An 18,588-nucleotide genomic window follows, 5' to 3' on the forward strand; every position below is an offset into this window, starting at 1 on the left:
TTGATGCTGCTCTCAGCTAATGGCATCACTCAGTGTTTCTTGCCCACTGTCACACCAAGGGAACACTGGCTCTGCCCAGCTGTCTCCAGCCCTGCAGCAGAGCCAGCAAATCCATGATTCAACATAATTGCAATTTTTTCAACTTTTTAGCTTTCAGACTTGTTTTAAATATCTTTGGTGCAACTGAGGATCTCAGACATACAGTAAGTGTCAGCTCAGTCTGAATTTGCCTCAGCCATGGCTGCAGGGTCACTGGGATGGAAGGTGCCACTCTGGGCATTCTGTTCCATAGTGGTGGCCGGGCCAGGACGGCGGTGACAGCCAGGTTTGGGGACAGGCTGGACATCCCAGCTCAGTCATCACCCAGAGGTCAGAGCTGGCTCTGTAGAGTGCAATAAAAAGGAAGGGCTTCTGCTTGTTGTGTCAGTAGAGTAATGAGAGTTTCTATCTGGAAAATTTGTTTTAAAAAGCGCAGGATGGGCCCTGGGGAAATTGGGCAATGGCTCCCAGTGGGGCCAAAATGGAACTGTCTACTATCAAAAAGTGACTGCAGTTCAAAAGCTCAGATGGATTTTACTGCACTTGTGCCTCTGCAGGGTAGTGAGATGCTGGTATTAAGTACTTATCTGCAAGGTGACAGAGAGGGAGAATTATGTGATACATATTTACAGAGGTAATGATCTGTTGAATTCTCTTGGAAGAGTAAATTTATGGCTGCCACAGATTTTATCAGCAATTATTGAACTATATCTTTCTCCCCTTCATTACCCCTTCCTACTCCATGTTCTTCGTCTAGTCATTGTCTTCTGTCTCTCCATCAAGATTTCATGGTCCTTGGGTAGGCACGACCCCAAGGAGAAGCTTCCCCAGTGACCTGGTAGTCTGAAACTCATGAGGATTTTGTGTACAGTGCCGGGGGCAGTTTGTGCTGGTAAACCCTGTCACACCTCTGCACTGCGGCCACATTTCACTGCAAATGCAAACATTTGAGGGGATAAAGTGGTGCCCACAAAATGAGGCTGTACTTGAAGAGTCGGATTGAAATCTGAGGTTTCCACTGCTGTCAACACACCAGGGCACAATCCCTGGACACCTCAGACCCCGTCCTGCCAGGATGGGGCTCTCCAGCCCCAGAGGCAGCACCTGCTGCTGTGGGAAATTGTGTTTGTACCCAAATCCTGCCAACCCAGGAATTTCAACCCCCAGAGAGAGCCCAGGTGCAGGAGGGCAGTACCTGCACATGGGGACCACTGAGTGAAGAGTCACGGTGGCTTTGGAGAGGACACTGACAGGTTGCGACCAAGGCAACCATTACAGCACTGAGGGGTTTATTTGCTCATTGTCATGTGGACATCTTAAACTTCTCCTACTAAATAATGGTTTAGCACAGTTCCAGAAGGAGAAAATACTTCCTCCTGAAACTGCTGACCTTTTCCCAACTCACTAAAGATGTTCCAAAAGTCATTATTTTAGGCCAGCAGAAAAGACTTTTAGTGTGACATCTCAGAATGATGCATTTTGGGGAACTGAACAGCAGATCAGTATCTCTTGAATTTTAAATGGAAAAAAGTTATTTTAGCAGCATAAAGGAATGAAACTCACTGTATTTCACAAGTTTTGTCTGTGATTTTTATCAGCACAGTGATGTATGTTTGTAGCAGAGTTTACATCAAAAATTATTCCCGGATCTTTCTTGAATGAATTATTGCAAAGAAAGGCTGAGTACAGATAAGGTCTTTGAGTTCTGCAATATATTTTGTTTTCATGTTTTTATCTCTTGTAACACAAACATGCTCCATCTGCTCTTTCAGAAGTGCTGTGCTTGTCCCGTTGCGCCGGGCTCTGGGTTTGGGGCTGCCTTCCCTCCCCAGGCACCGCAGTGGGGTTGGAACCCAGCTGAGCTCCACTTTGCTGGGCTGGGCTCTTGTAGTTCTGAAGAGGTGAAGGGTTTGCACCAGCCTCCAAATGTGACCCTACTTTTTAGTAAGGGCCAGGGGCATTGGGGATAGAGGTTGCGTGCTGGGAGCAGCGTGAGGGTGCAGTGGAGTCTCGTGCACGTGTTCCTTAGGTCTCTCTGAACTCGGTCGTGCAACGAAGCTTTAGTGGCACTTGTGTGGGTGTGAAAGGACTCAACAGCTTCAGAGCTGACGTGGTGGGAATATTGATGGACAGCTCGGAGCTGTTCTGGACAGGCTGAGTTTTCCTGTGCTGTGAGTTCACAGAACTCGGAGCTGCCTGCAGTGAGGACAGAAAATGAAAACAGAAAGCTCTGGCATCTCATTTGCCATTAGTGGGGGGATTGTAGGCAGGGATGGCTGATGATTTTTGTTTGCCCTTGTAGTAGCCCTGGGTCAGAATTTGAAGTTTTATTTGTAAATTAAATCAGACTCCCTGGATTTAGACTGAGGGAAGAGGTAATGGCCCTGCTGGCTTGCTCCGATGACATTAGAAACTGACAACACCGGGCACGAACATCTTCTTTAAATCAGGTTCAGCCTGATTATCAGGAGAGATTCTGAATGTTTTGAGTCTTGAAAGGAAGCATCCTATCATGGAGAAATAAGATTTAAGCCTTAATAAAGTAGTTGTCATTTTTATAGCTGAAAAGAGCTTTGTATCTCAATTAAGTGTACATAATATAAAGTCTTAAGGAAGCAACATAATATGTTTAATACAATTATATCCCTTTGCAATAGTGTAATTTAAAGGAAATCTGATTCTGGTAATGTCTCTTACATTACTTGGACAGGGGAGAAACTTCAGTGTCACTGCCCGCTGCCCATGTGCAGTGCTCTGTGGCCCGAGTGGCCGTGGCGGATGCCCAGGGCTGCCGGGCACTGGCTGAGCCCAGGGCAGCCCCACGGGGCCACCACGCCTGATGGGCCAGGCACCTGCCCTGAGGTTCTCCCAGGCATCTGTGCTTTTACACGAGCTGCAGAAATTGGATTTATTTGATAATTTACTTGAAACACTGAAGCAGCATTCTCTGTGATCCCTTATCTGCCTGTTTTTTGTTTCCATAAAGCAGAGACATCTCAGTTGCTATGTCAAAATACCCTCAGTATGAAGGTAAGTCTAAACAAAGGTGTTCCGTAGGTCACAGAGTACATGGGTAACTTCAGTTTGTAATTTAATTGCCCGCTTTGCACCCTGCAGCTGAAGATTTCCTTTAAATTCTGATTCCATTGTTGCACTGGGGCTTAACAGAGTGTTAACCTGGTAATAGGCACAGGGCCTCCCCATTATATGTCTCGCTATCGAGCGGTTCTGCATGACTAGTTAAAAAAGATGGCAAGAAGATTAATGAAAGCTGCGAGTACAGAAGGGGGGCAGGTACCTCGGTAAGACTTCCAGCGAGGAGATATTAGAGCTGAACCAGAGCTTGGCTTTTTCTTTATCCCGTGACCTTTGAACCTGCCTTACTGTCGAGAGCTGCCAGCCGAGCCGACGTTTTGATTGATGTTGCTACACGAGTCAGTCTTTCCCATTGAATTCCACATCTGCACGAAAATAGCTTTTCCAGCAGTATTCACCCTGGCTGTAAGTGATAGCCAGAGTGATGCCTGAACCCCCTTTATGTAGTTTTCATTTAAAGCTAAAGGTATTTGATGTTTTAATTCAGTGTCCAGTTCCTCCCGATTATGCACATTGGGTAATACTAATTTAACGAATTTGTTGTTGGGTTGTGGGAGGGCTGAAAATACCCAGAAAATGTTGGGAAGGTGTTGGGTTCCTGCTGCTCTGGGAGTTTAAATAGAGCCATTGCAGGTTCGCTCAGAGCCTGCAGTGGGGCCAGAGCAGAGGCGGTGTGTGCTCTGCAAATGGTGCACAAAATATCACGTGCTGGTTCCTGATATCGCTGCTCCCACAGCGGAGCGCGAAGTAACACAGTAAAATTCCTACTCAATAGGAGACTAATCACAGGTTCTAATTCTAATCCAAACTTCAGGTTGGAGTGGAAGGAATGTCCAAGCGTGGAACAGAAGGGATGAGGCCGCCCGTGGCCACGCTGTGCGGGCAGGGGGTGCCTGGGGGACGGCAGCAGGCGCAGATGGCCGTGGCTGTGCCGACGGCTCTGTGTGCCCTGGTGGGCTCGGGCTGCGCCAGGCTGGGGCAGCACTCAGCAGGATGTGTCCCACCAGAGAAGGGCCTGGCAGGGAGGGGTCTGTGGAGGGACAGGAGCGGGTCGGGGACGGCGTCGCTGGAGCGGCTCCTGCCGCAGCCGGGGCTGCGCTGATTAACTGCGTCCCCCTTGAACAGCCTCTCCATAAAAGTTCTCCTGAGCGCAATCAGGAGCGCGCATTGCCTCATCCTTTTAACAAATCTGTTTTGTAGCCCTATTAAAAGGGGTCTTCATCTATCCTGTCAAAGCTATTCTGCTGGGGTTTTTTAGTTTAATTACACTATCCAATTAAAACTCCTCGCTGCATTTTGATTCGCCTCTCCTCGGGCCTGAGTGGATGTGACATTTACAAGGCTCGCCTCTCCGGCAGACAATGCGTGATTGATGAGGTGCAGACACAGTGGAGGAGCCGATTGCCATGTGGAAACACTGCATTTTGATTTATTTATCTTTTTCCCAAACAAGGTTGCTGGTGAAGAGGTTTTGGGCAACCCCGAGTTGCACCTCAATTTTCAGCATTTTTGCGAAAATTTTCATTAGTGTTCTGCCTTTGATAATAATTTGAAGAGGAAACAAAAGGCTTTGGGGGGAAAAAAATCCAGATGTGTGAATAGTTACCACAATTTGACACAAAAGTGGGTGTGTGCTGCACTTTAATTGCTGCTGCCTGAGACAACGGGGCAAGCCAGCCAGACCACAGCTGGTTTTTTTTTTTCCATAACAGTCTTATCATTTGTTCCCACCTAAGTACTGCCCTGGTTTGAGGAGATCCACCCTGGGTTCGTGGTGGGCAGCCCAAACCCATCAGTGACTCCACTGCTATCAGTGGGGTGAGGATTTCATCCAGAACTGACTGCCCTCGCTGCCTCTAAACTATGCACCTCTGGGATAAATATCACTGGCATAAAATGGGATTAACCCCAGCTGTACACGCAGGTCCACATCCCCGTTCTGTCTGTCCCTAGCCAAGCCCAGGGCCGTATCTGGACAATCCAACTGCGGCCATGGTGCAACTTGTGCCATCCCCTACGAAGTTTCTTCGTTACCAGAGGGTGTCAGGAAGGGTGTTGGGTGTTTTTGGTGGTAATGCAACTCTTGCAGCTTTATAGGCCCTTCAGGCCCTTCTCCAGGGTCACAGCATCATTTCTGAGGTATCACAAGTAGATTTCAGACAGCTGAGCCCCTCCCCAGTGCTTTTGGGTGAAATGTAGCAGTGGTCGGAGAGCAGAGGCTCCCCCATCTCGTGCAGGGTTTGAAGGAAATGTGTCTTTGTACAAAGGTGTTGCTGGTGCGTATTTTATTATCCTCCTTCCTTACCTTTTACTGGTGTGTTTCCAATCCTTTTTCATCCTTTGTGGGCCCATGAGAAGAGATTTCAGGGTTTGAGCCTGTTGAGGTCACAGCTTCTGAAGCAGTGAGAAGCAGTGATGTCAAACAATGTCCATAAGTGCTTTGTTCTTCAGAGAGTCCTTCTCCAGCTATTTATTCCACTAATAACTCTTAATTGTTGACTTCTGCCTTATGGCCCTGTAATGACAAAGCAATCATCAAGGTATATTGAAAAATTAACATAAATTTGCATTTCCCAGTGTTTGTTTGTTTTCTGCTTTGTCCAATTAATGAATATTCTTTTAATCCTCTGTCTAATTAGTGACTTAATTCCCTGCATTCTGTTTAAAGAGCAGGGTTGGCAGACAGAGGATTTGGGTAAGGGCTGAATTGGGAAGTGGGAGGGAAAGAAGAAAAACTTTCTAGTTTTGACAGATTCAGTAAAAAAATTATCTTTTCTTGTGCAAATTCATATCCTTGTTTTCCAGGCAAAAAATGTGGGTTTTAGACTTTGATAAAAAGAGCTTATTACTTAGATTATAGTGATTATTTTTTTACCTGTATCAGGTGCAGTGTGGGGCCCACCAAGGGTTTGGATGTTTTCCCAAGATTGCAGGAATTAGCACAAGATTGACTGTTACCCGTATAAGCACATTATGGTCAGTAATTCTGGAGCTGTAATTCCATAGGATTCCTCACTGCTATGTGTAAACATGGGGACATGGAGAAGTTGGGGGCTGAGGTGCAGGGTGGAGGTTGCACCAGGAGTTTCAGCAGCCCTCAGAAGGGTGAGGAGACCCAAGAGCTGTGGCACTGCAGGGCCTCTTCCCTCGCCTCATTGGCAGTGCAGTGGTGCTAAAAATCAGGAGATGGGGTGAGCAGTTGAATGTAAGACGTGGTGCTGAAGGAGTAAATGAGCTCTCCTTGGTGAATTCCCAGTGAATTAGCATCCTGCCCTTCCGTCGGCAGCAGCTGTAGGCTCCTCTCCAGGAGTAACCACACAGGAACCCATTAGTGTTGGGGCTGGAGAAGATTTATCAGCGTTCTGAGCCGAGGCCAAAGGGCACCAGTGGGGAGATGTTGCTCTCCTGCTGCTGCAGTGGGGCTTCCGTGGTGGGGCTGGCGAGGGGCACCAGGGGCATCAGCACGAGACCCCTCGGCTGTGCTGAGCTTGCCATGGGCTGCACGTGCCCTGTGACAAAAGCTGTTGGTAACAGATGAGTTCCTGTCATTCCATTTGCTTTCCATAGCTGTTTTAATGGACAAACGTAGTCGGGAATAACATGGATTTTCTGTTGTTGTGCAGCTGATTAATCCTGATTGCAGGGCACTGAGGTTCCCTGCAAACACCTAGCTACTGTTGGTGTGGAGTGATGGTAACAGCTGCTTGTGCAGCATCTGCATTTGGTTTAAATCTCCTGTCACGTGCTGTAGGAGCCACTCGAGCTGCTGCTGTTTGTTACCAGATCCTCTCATACGGAAACATCAAACCATGGAAGCTCCTATTGATCTCAGAATTGTCAGGGGTGGTGCTCTATTGGAAAGAGGTACATCACATATTTAAGCACTCTTGGAAATGGAAATCAATCTCACAATTCATAAATTCCATCTGGCTAGAAGAGTAGCAGAGCAAAGTGCCAGTTAGGATTTCAGTGCACTCATATTTCATGCTGTAAGTAGTGTGTTGTGGACTTGGAGCCCATAAACATGATGCTGTAATGGGGCTTTCTAAGGAAAAGTCTTCTTGGCTTCTTTCCACTGAATCACCAGTCCCAGCAGGATGGGGCTGCGTGTTCTGCATGGCTGGTCCTGCACAGCCGCGGGCTCGGCATCGGCGCCGCGTCCCCGGTGGCTCCCGGGAGCCCCTGCAGGAGCCTGGGCCACGCTTGGCCAGTGCCCTGCCAGGCAGGCAGGACTGGAGCAGCCTCTGTGCCCCTGGCAGCGGGAACGCTGCGCTGGGCAGGACAGTGCCCGAGGGACACGTGGTGTCACGGGGGCACGAGGCCAGGCTGGGCTCCCAGGGCAGCAGGGAACACCTGAAGAGGTTTTGTCTTGATCCACAGCAAGAATTACAGAATGACCTTCCAAGACCCGAAATACAGCAGCTCGCTGGGGTCCTTCTGACCCTGTTTTGTGCCAGTTTCATTTCTGATAACCAGTCTGGAATGTTCAATGTCCAAGGAAAATGGTGGGAGCTGGTGGAGCACAGTGCTGTGTCCCATCCCCACCAGAGTGGTGCACTGGCACTTTTGGAGTCATTAAGATGCTGTGTTCCAGGCAGAGCTGCATGCATTAACATGCTGATGAGCTCCCAGCTTGGAATTCCGCATTTTTAGTACCACTGAGGCATCATTTGTCAAATGATTTAAAGGGTTGGGTTTTTATTATTATTATTAGCCAATTTTTCAATATAGAATTTATATTCCAGATTAGTGCATCATAATGGTGTTTAATTAACATGCCACAATAAAATACTTGCATCTCAAATTTCCTGGCCACCAATCTGAGCATATATCAGTCACTTTTTGGAAATCTGGAGAATTAGATAATGTAAATAAGATTTCCAATTAGCTCTCCAGCAGGAAAGACCTGGATTTACAGTAATGTGGCTGTTGCTTTATAGATTGCTAACTTTGACTGTTGAACTGAATAAATTAGAAAACCGTTGGAAAAGTATCATGTGTAGAATACATTTAATTTTAATTTTGAAGCAATCAGCATCCATACAAGTGAAGGATATTTTGCCTTCCTACGTGTTCCACATTAGACCTTTGTGTCTAAGTCGTCCCTCCCGGCACTGTGTGACGGAGTCTGGGGCCGTTGTCCCAGGGCAGCCACGGAGCAGCTGCTCCAGCACCGTGTGTCCACGGGGCCAGCACGGAGAACCTCCTTTTGGGACAGGCCCGAGCACCAGGGAGGTGACAGCAGGTTACAGTTAGAGCTCAATTCAATTGTCCCACGGGTGGGAAGGGCGATCCCAGCCCCAAGCCACGACCCTCGGTGCCGTGCAGTCGGTGACGTTCCCCTTCGCCATCAGCAGCCGGATGGGCTCACGTGGTGTTTTGGGATGAGGGTTTGGAGTGGTGATTCTGGGATTAATTGCCCTTTTCTTTTCAATACAACACTTCTTCTCTGCGCGCGGGGATCGCCCCGTGAGCAGTTCCCCGACGCGGTGGCTGAGCTGCAGCGCCGTCGTGGGCCGAGCAGAGCTAACCAGCCATTTGATGGATTTTTGCGTTTCCTGCAGTGGGGATGTGATGGGAAAAGGAACTTTATTGACTGGAGTTCAGCTGCTCCTGTAAGCCACCACTTGCCTTAAATTGAAATGACATGAGAAGCCTGTCAGCATTTCATTGCTTCCTTCTGTCGTGCTGATGGTACGCTGAGATCACCATCTGTGGTTTTCTTCTGTCAGGCACACAAGCTCTGCTCAAACTTTACAGGAATATTCTAAGCAGTTTTTTTCTTATCTTTGCAGGTCATGCAATATTTAAACTTACATATCTAAGCAATCATGACTACAAACACCTTTACTTTGAATCAGATGCTGCTACTGTCAATGAAATTGTACTGAAGGTGAGTATTAAATTTTAACGTGACCCAAAATCCTGGTGTTTTACCACTTGTTAGACATGTGAGTATTCAGGAGGCTCTGGAAACACACAAGGGTACAGTGCCTGGGGACCACTGGGGTGTGTTTAACCCATGGGCTGCTCCATGTGTGTTGTTTTATTCATCCTTCAAACAGCCGCATAGCCGCTGTCTGGGTGTGTGCAGCATTTCCTTTTGTTCTTGTTTCTAGTTAACAGAGACACCATTTTCTGTGGAATTTTATAGGAAACTACCAGATTTTATTGTGTCCAGGTAGTTTCCACCTCCGGACACGTGGTCAGCAGCCCCGTGCTGTGCAGGGGTTGGGTGCTGCTGCCCCTCACACCTCTGCCCCCACCCTCAGGTGTCCCTACACAGCACACAGGGGCTTTTCTGCCCTGATCCTCTCTCAGGACTGTTTGCTTTCCTTGGGGCTCTATATAGACGCATACTCCCTTGCTTTGGGAAACAAATTTTTGTTACACTCTTGAAAGATTAAATGGAATTTTCCGCAAGTTCATCTTTTGCAGCAAGTCGAAATTCAAAAGCAGTAATTTTGGCAAACCATCTGTTATGTTTGCTTTTATTGGCTGTGCGGAGTTTAGAGGATTGTTAAACAACTGACATGCGATAAAATAACTTTTATTCATTACACAGAAGGTCAGGATGTTTGAGGGGGTTTCTGTTGTGAGCTGTTAGGCCAATTCTTCTGTTCCCACTTTATCTTAGATCAGCTACTGCAATCCCAAACACTTACAATCATGGAATCATAGAATCATCAAGGCTGGAAAAGACCTCCAAGATCATCAAGTCCAACCTTTGCCCAAGTACGCCCGTGCCACATCTCCTCAGGTTTTGAACACTTCCAGGGGTGGTGACTCCACACATCTGAGACTGATCATAAACAAAGGCTAAAAAAAAGTTTAGTATCAATACCATGAATATTCAAGAGAGAAATAATATTGAGCAGTACTTTTTTCCTAAGTTGCGGTTTGTTTATATAGAACATTCTCTGGTTTCATGCACAAGTCACTGGTTTGTTTTCAATTCCATCAGCATTAGGGAGCGCAGAAAAATCAGACTTTTCAGATTAGGCTTTTTAGATGATCAAGTGAGAAGGACTGAGACTTTATTGACCATGAAAATTCCCTATATTTTTATGCCTAAAGCTGTAATATGCAATGAAAGTGAAACACTCTACAGTGCATAAAATTGTGCAAGTTTTAAGCCACAGCATATTAACCAGCTAATGGCAGACCAAAGGGCATTTTTATCTTTTTGATTCTTGCATTAACCTTCCATTAAAATTATCTCTGAGATTATCACAAAGCATTGGAGATAATAAATTTAGGGAGTAGCAGGCTTGTTAAATATCATTTAAAAATGCTTTCATCAAGTAAAATGTGCCAAAACACAGGGAAACTCTGAGATTAGCTGAGTATGCAAACATCATAATGGAAGAATTCTTTTTACTGAGGCTGATAAGGTCCTTTATTGACGTTCATTACTGGATTATCCCAGCACTGGGGGGTCTGCACAGCTCGCTGCCTTCCCCAGAGGTTTGGGTGACCAGGCAGGGTGAGGGGCACAGGAGGACAGGCCAGGGCTCTCCTGGCACTCTGGGTGCTCTCTGCCATCATCATGCTGGTGGTTGCTGGGACCAGTTCAGTGGGTGGAGTGGGGTCCCTGCCTACCCCGGGCCGTCCCACCCAGCCTCCGGTAACATTAAACACCATCTCGTATCTTACAGGTTAACTATATTCTAGAGTCGCGAGCAAGCACAGCCAGAGCAGATTATTTTGCTCAGAAACAAAGAAAACTGAGCAGGAGAACAAGCTTTAGCTTCCAGAAGGAGAAGAAGTCGGGACAGCAGTGAGGCCGAGCCTCGAGGAGAGCCTGTGTGCCGCGTTCGGAGGAGCCGCTCCCTGCCCGGCCAGGCGGGAGCCAGGACTGTGGAGCTCCTGCTGCCCGGGGCAGGAGCGGCCAGGAAGGAATCTGAATTATCCCGTCTCTCACGGCTGGAAGATTATCCCTCGTTGGTGATGGGAAGTCTCCCCTGTGACAGAAATAAAGAGCCATATCAGCCGGAAAGAAGACTGTTACGCTTCAGGTTCCTTTGATTGGAAATAAGAGAATGACGTAGACTGGCATCATTTAATTACTGTATTATGTACAATCACAAGAAGAGATGTGATTACATATTATTTCACAGCCTGGTTAAAATAAATTATATACATCTGTAATCCACCCACGTACACGCAGGTATTGCTTGTGACATGATCAAATTTCTAAAAACAAAATGTAGGACAAATGTATCCATTTTTACTATTAATAAACAGATGTAATCTTTTTCAAGGTCCATATGATGCACAGTTCTTTTGGGGGGAGGCTGCAGTCCCAGATGGTTTCACTTCTGTTGCTGAAGTGCAGGAGGCATCCACGAGCCAGGAACAGCAGCCATGGCAGGGGAGCGCTTAGCGAGGGAGCACTGAGACAGTCGAGTCTGTTGTGTTTGTTTTGTTCAAAAATATTTTTATTTAACTGTGCTTTTCAGCTTTGCAAATGCTTTATTGGAAGTTCCTTGCTAAAGGCAGCACAGTGGTTGGAAATCCACGTCTTGGTGGTGGAGAGGAGCATCCTCCTGCCCGGGACCCTCAGCTGCTGCCACCCTGGGGGTGGCGCGTCCACCGAGGCACCTTGCACCCGGGGACTGAGAAATGCCTTCACCTTCTCTCAATATTATTCTTTAAAAATAAAAATTAAGAACTACTTTGTACTGGGATTTGTAACTATCTTGGCCTTGTCCATCCTTAACACATCAGGGAACGCGGGAATGGATTGCTGGGACCCAGAGCCGCCTTTTTGGTTGAATTCACCAGAGGTGTCTTTCGTCCATCTCCAGGTCACTGGAGCTCTGCACACACACCCCACTTTTGTAGAACTGCCCCGGTTCCCCACAGGGCTGGGGGCAGCTCCCTCTGGCACTGCCCACCCTCTGCCAGCCTCCCACTTTGCTTTTGTACAGAGAAAACTTCCTGAGCCTTAACACAGCGGGAGCAGCCCCTGGGGCAGAGGGAGGGTCTGTGTCTCACCTGTTGTGTTTATGTTCTGGGTTTCAGGGGCTCAGCCCTGCACCACCGAGGCCAGGCCTCCCTGTACAGTCTTCCATGATACCTGCAAAACAAGAGAAACTCTATTTTATAGTATTCTATTAATTTTTTAATATTTTCTATGTGCAAATGCAGCACAGATACAATGGGAAAAGCCCCTTCGATGTAAATGACTCTTTTAACTGACTCTGTGAACTATTTAACATTAAAGTTGTTCTGTGAATGTTCTTTGGCCACCCAGTTTCAATTCTTTTTAACTGAACTGAAAAATTGCCTATTTGGTACCAGAAACTGCAGCAATCTCCTGTTTCCATGGCCATAGTGCTGTTGCCACCCCCTCACATGTATTTATCATCAGTGGGGATTCAGCATGTGCAGGTTTGCTCTCAGCAGAACGTAAAAAACTCAAATAATAGTATCTCTGCTGTGTGTGGTGACATTTGTGGCACAGTCCCTTGCCCAGACCAGCTGTGTTCACACCCTCTTGTCAGTTCCACTGCCTGTTCCTGGTTTGGGTGTCCCTGGGAGCCAGGCAGAGATGAATGGATGGACAGACGGAGGTTGCTCCAAGGGCTGGGTGAGGAGTGGGGAGCTTTGGAGCCCAAAGTGAGTTTATTTGCTCCGAAAGGACCATTGACAGTTTAAAAGCAAATTTGCTTCCAAAGATCATATTCAGTTTGATACATGGCATGCAGGAAACCTTCCTTAAATCCTGGAAAGATCCAGCACTACAGGAGCTGAGCAGCCCTCCCCCAAACACACATTTGTGCTCAGTGTTTCTGAAGGAGTTAAATCGGAGCTCATGGCTGCAATGTGTGCACAGCTGAGCATGGAGCCATCACGGGCTGGTCTTTCCCTGGTAGCTGTAGATGTAATTGAGTCAGATGGGCATTCAACTGGGTCAGCAAGGCAAGCTGTTCCTCCATCCCTGCTACCGGGCAGAGCAGCGCGGCCACAGCTCACGCCGAGGATGGCTCCGGCCTGCCGCGCACAGGCAGCTGCTGGAGGCAGCAGAGATTCCCTGAATTTTCTCTGACTCCTGCTGTTGGAGGAGTCTTGTCCACAGGGACAGTTCCCCTCCACTTCCTTGGTTTTATCAGAGCATTGGAGAACACCAGAGTGACCTTTGAGCAGGGGACACCCAGGGCACCCTGGCACATGCTGGCACCCAAGGCCGGAGCGCTTGATGCTCTCCCTGTGCTCCTCAGGGGTTTGCCATGAACTCCCAGAGGACCAATTCCAGCCAGAGGCACCTTTGTGTGTGGGTTGGCGGGAGCCTGGTGCATTCCAGGGGTTTTGCAGCTGCCCCTCAGGCAGGTCTGAGACCTGGCACTGGGACAAGCAGGCGAAACCCATCTCACAGCCGTGGGTGCAGCCCTGAGATTAATGGGGGGAGTTATTTATGGAGACATGTTTGTAATGGGCCCATGAATTCACGGAAATGCGCTGCTGTGGCGACGGGTGGGGCTGGGTGCTGCTGCTGCAGCTGAAATTAATGCCCCTTAAATCACATCCCAGCACAGACACTCTGTGCAGCACTGGGACAAGGACGGCGACGAGGGCAGGGATGTGTGGGCACAGTGGGCACATGGCCAGCTGGGCCAGCAGGAGCGTGCCCTGGCCAGGTGCTGCTCCCTGGCATCGCTGCCGTGACCATGGGAGATCTCAGGGTCACCAAAAGCTGGGGCACGGGGAGGGCTAGCCCCAGGCACAGCCCCATGCTGCTGCTCCACTGTCTGAAGGGTTAAGCACTGTCATGTTTTATTCTCCCCACACACCTCTGCTTAAATGCAAAAAGAGAAAAAAAATCTCAACAGGGTGTTGTTCACTCTAAAAACCCTAAGCATGATTTGTGAACTCTCACAGCCTGGGTAATCTCATCAGAGTAATGGGATTATATTTCAAATCACCATGGCCTGTTCATTACACATTTAAACTCCTTTGACAGAGGAAAAGTTAAATAAAATGTGTGCGTCAGCCCTGGTTGACTTTCCCAGTTCTCTTTCTTGATTAGACAAACAGATGCTGAGCTCCACAATGAAAAAATAATGTGCTCATTTATTCATTTTTCTGACAAGTCACAATAGATTTTTAACTACAAATGAGCCCCCTCCCCAGGTGGGAGCGCGGGGGCCGCCTGCGCCGTAATGGGCTGGGAGCGGTGGCGGGGGCTGCAATGGGGCACAAGTGGTCATTTCCGTGCTGTGAGCGTGGGGACGCTGCCGCGATTCCCCCGCCACCGCTGCCACCGCTGCCACCGCTGCCACCGCTGCCACCGCTGCCACCGCTGCCACCGCTGCCACCGCTGCCACTGCCGGCTGGATTTCTGCGAGGAGCTGGAACGCGCCGGGAGTGCAGCCACCGCCCGCAGCACCGCGGCCCTGGCTGAGCCAGCCCTGCCCTGGGCACCACAGAGGCTTCTGGCACCTCCTCTTGGCTCTGCTCACCCGGGCTGGAACACACCCAAGCAGCAGCGCCAGGGCTGCTGGGGCTGCCGTGGCCACAGGCATGGCCGTGGTGTGGCCGTGGTGTGGCCATGGGGACAGCCATGGTGTGGCCATGGGGACGGCCGCAGTGTGGCCTGGCCGTGGGGATGGCTGTGGTGTGGCCATGGGGATGGCTGTGGTGTAGCCATGGGGATGGCTGTGGTGTGGCCATGGGGATGGCTGCAGTGTGGCCATGGGCATAGCTGTGGTGTGGCCATGGGGACGGCCGCAGTGTGGCCTGGCCATGGGGATGGCTGTGGTGTGGCCATGGGGATGGCTGTGGTGTGGCCATGGGGATGGCCGCAGTGTGGCCTGGCCATGGGGATGGCTGTGGTGTGGCCATGGGGATGGCTGTGGTGTGGCCATGGGGATGGCCGCAGTGTGGCCTGGCCGTGGGGATGGCTGTGGTGTGGCCATGGGGATGGCCGCGGTGTAGCCATGGGGATGGCTGTGGTGTAGCCATGGGGATGGCTGCGGTGTGGCCTTGGGCATAGCTGTGGTGTGGCCATGGGCACGGCCACAGTGTGGCCTGGCCGTGGGGATGGCTGTGGTGTGGCCATGGGGATGGCCGCAGTGTGGCCTGGCCGTGGGGATGGCTGTGGTGTGGCCATGGGGATGGCCGCGGTGTAGCCATGGGGATGGCTGTGGTGTGGCCATGGGGACGGCCGCAGTGTGGCCTGGCCATGGGGATGGCTGTGGTGTGGCCATGGGGATGGCTGTGGTGTGGCCATGGGGATGGCCGCAGTGTGGCCTGGCCGTGGGGATGGCTGTGGTGTGGCCATGGGGATGGCCGCAGTGTGGCCTGGCCGTGGGGATGGCTGTGGTGTGGCCATGGGGATGGCCGCGGTGTAGCCATGGGGATGGCTGTGGTGTGGCCATGGGGACGGCCGCAGTGTGGCCTGGCCATGGGGATGGCTGTGGTGTGGCCATGGGGATGGCTGTGGTGTGGCCATGGGGATGGCCGCAGTGTGGCCTGGCCGTGGGGATGGCCGCAGTGTGGCCATGGGGATGGCTGTGGTGTGGCCATGGGGATGGCTGTGGTGTGGCCATGGGGATGGCCGCAGTGTGGCCTGGCCGTGGGGATGGCCGCAGTGTGGCCATGGGGATGGCTGTGGTGTGGCCATACTGAGCATTGCCAGCCACAGGCACGTACCTGCTTAGTGCTCTGGAGCTCCCAACGCCTCTCCCGATGCCGTTCCTCCCAAACTGACCTTGGCACGAGCCCCAGGCGTGCGATGGGAATATGGGAGAGTTCAGCCCAAGAGTGGTGAGTCTTGGTGCCCCCAGGTCCTGCATGAGGCCTCACCAGGGCTGTTCAGCCTCTTCCCGGGAGCTGTAGATGAAGGAGCACGTGGGCTGCCAGCGGCGTCGGGGCTGAGCGGGCTGGGCTGTGCTCCTGCTGGAGAGCAAGGTCTCGTCAGGGAGCTCCGGGACTCTATTAGGGAGCTGAAATGCCAGATAATTAGAAATACACCAGCAAACCCCATTATTGTCAGGAGGCTGCAACTGCGTACAGTAATGAAGCAATTATTAATGAGCAACTGCAAGGCTGTCATTAATTTCAGCTTTTCAGGATCACAGACTACGACAAGTTAAATGTTACAGCAGAGCCGGGCTGGGCTGAGCGGGGCTGAGCAGGGCTGGTCCCCACCCCAGCTGGGCGCAGCAGGATGTTTTGGCAGCCCTCGTCCTGGGTGGGACAGCCCCTGTGCCCACAGTGCCATCCCCAGCCCCGTGCCCTCCTCCTTTCCCTTGATGCCAGCGCCAGCCCCTTTGGGCAGCCCGGGTCGTGGCACTGACAGGGATGGGGACAAGAACAGGGACAGGGATGGGGACAGGGTCAGGGGCAGGGATGGGGCCGGGCTGGGAGTGCTGCCCCATCCTGTCGCAGCACAGGCGCGGTGCCGGTGGCTCCGGGTGTGCTCGGGGCCGGTGCAGCCGGGATCTGCTCCCGCACCAGCGCAGCCCCGCGCCGCAATCTGTCACGGCGGCTGGGGCTCGCCGGCTCTGCAATATGTACCTCATGTCTGGGCTGTCATCGGACATAATTCCTCCCTGCTGGCATATTGCTGATTTGTGCATAAGTGATGCGTGCAATCCACCTGAGCCGGGAGTCAGGGGTGCCTCGATCCGGGGCTGTCAGGGCAGAGTGTTTTAGTGCCTCCTGCGATTAGCTGGAATTGACAGGCCCTGAGAGCCGGGAATTGCACAACAGGGGAATTAACAGCCAGGGCTGGAGTGGAGTGTGGCACTCGTTTAATCTGCAATTTATCAGTTTGCGTGCCTCCTTGTCGCAGGCAGAAGATTACACTCCAAAAAAGACGACTGTTTTTCTGTAGTGCCACCAGACAGGGAGAGGGCAGAGCAGCCCTCGGGGTCACCGGCGTCATGGGAAGGGCACCCTGGAGTGGGATGTGGTGCGCACTGTCCCACTCCATGGGCTGGGCTCCTCCACAGATCTTACGGGGAAGGGCCAGGGGCAGGTGCCCCCACCCAAGGTGCCAACCCCAGTCCTCACAGTGGCTCTCGGGACCACGCAGGGGTCCTCCGCACCCCTCAGGACATGACCCACGGGACTTGTGCTCCAGAGGAGGATCTGTGCAGCCTCAGCCCTGTCCCTCTGCTTCCACGGCCTCTCAGGACACAGAGAGTGGTGGCAGAGGCGATGAATCCTCGGCCCCCACCATGCCACGAGTGCTCCAATTTTGATAATATCATTAGAGGCTGATAATGGTTTCCAGGAACTCCGCAGCCTCTCTGCGAGGTGACAGCCTGTAAAGGCAGCGTGACAGATAATGTATTCTGCAAGGGTACAATAATGTGACTCCGAGCACATTAAACTCCTTTAATGCGGGTGACATACACCTTCCTCCTCTCATGCATTCCCATCCCGGGGGCACGCGCAGCCGCTCGGAGCCAGAGCCCCGTGTTCATGGGCCTTACCCTGCTCGTGCCGCGGTGCTCCCGGAGCTGGGGCTCCACAGGCCCCCGGTGCCAACGGAGGCTCCCACCAGTCGTGCTCCCCCTTCCCTGGCATGAGGACGTCAAACCACGGGATGCAGACACTCCCACTGTGTGCAGATGATCTCCTTGGCCTTCCTCGGTGTCCTGCTCTGATACTGAAAACCTTTATGCAACCTCACAGTATCAAAGATTATTTATAATGAATTAAATACGTTTTCAGCAGCTTCTTTCCACACTTACTGCCACACTTCCACTGCCACTTCAACTTAATTAGGGAGAGTTCGCTAAAGAGATAGGAATAAATGCATCTATAGAAATATGTCTATGTATAAATGAAGAAAGCCGCCACCGCAGGTCAGACCAGTCCTTTCAATTTATTGCCCTGGTACATTCATTTGTAAATAGCTTTGCCTTGCTGGTTTCTAAGTGCAAGGCTAATGTTGGAGTGCTTAAATTAATAGTGACGCACACCTTTCATTATTGCTATTAAATTAGGTGCTGGGCTTTGATGGATTCACTTGTTGCTGAACTAAAAGCCTCGTGGATGTGGGTGTGCATATCCATTTGGTTTTACAGCAAGTTTAGGTCTTAATGTCAAGGCAGGCAGAGCTGAGCGGGTTCCTCCTCAGCACACTCCAATTAGCAGGAGGGCACCTCCCGCGCCCCGGCAGCCAGCGGGGGCTCACGGCCCAGGCAGGGGCAGGTGGCCGGGGGGAGTCGGGCAGGAGGACACCCCACACCCACCACTGGGTTTGGGCTGCGTTTCAGGATCAGCATCCCTGTGCCTGAATAAGGGAGAGGGAGCTGGGGCCCCCAGCATCACACCTGGCACCAAAGGGCCGGCTGCGCCCGTGCCATCGCCTCCAGCGGGCACCAGCCCTACACCACACACACGGTATCCGCCTCCCCACGCCTGGAGAAACACAGAAACACGACACTCACCCCAAAATCCCTGGAGACGCGGGGTGTTTGACACATACCATCA

General features: G+C 51.0%; 1 protein-coding gene and 1 long non-coding RNA gene across 6 annotated transcripts in view; one reads left to right on the forward strand and one right to left on the reverse strand.

The window, feature by feature from the left end:
* Window positions 1–11,402, forward strand: part of MAPKAP1 (MAPK associated protein 1) — an 83,997-nt gene extending 72,595 nt beyond the window's left edge. For 3 of the 5 annotated variants that reach the window (XM_048325536.1, XM_048325539.1, XM_048325537.1), the window contains 2 exons: window positions 8,931–9,028; window positions 9,773–10,062. In XM_048325536.1, the coding sequence (XP_048181493.1) occupies window positions 8,931–9,028; window positions 9,773–9,958 (284 nt within the window). In that variant the 3' untranslated portion in view covers window positions 9,959–10,062. Of the gene's footprint in view, window positions 1–8,930; window positions 9,029–9,772; window positions 10,063–10,793 lie in introns of those variants that run through there. The other 2 variants (XM_048325538.1, XM_048325541.1) reach the window with 1 other exon arrangement.
* Window positions 11,403–11,423: 21 nt separating this feature from the next.
* LOC125336670 lies at window positions 11,424–18,263 on the reverse strand. The gene is made up of 3 exons (XR_007207819.1): window positions 17,583–18,263; window positions 15,793–16,085; window positions 11,424–12,217 (listed from the first exon to the last, which is right to left on the reverse strand). It is a non-coding gene; the product is annotated as an uncharacterized LOC125336670 (long non-coding RNA).
* Window positions 18,264–18,588: the final 325 nt, after the last annotated feature.

This window comes from Corvus hawaiiensis, chromosome 21 (assembly GCF_020740725.1).
Source record: "Corvus hawaiiensis isolate bCorHaw1 chromosome 21, bCorHaw1.pri.cur, whole genome shotgun sequence".
In the NCBI taxonomy this organism is placed as follows: Eukaryota; Metazoa; Chordata; class Aves; order Passeriformes; family Corvidae; genus Corvus; species Corvus hawaiiensis.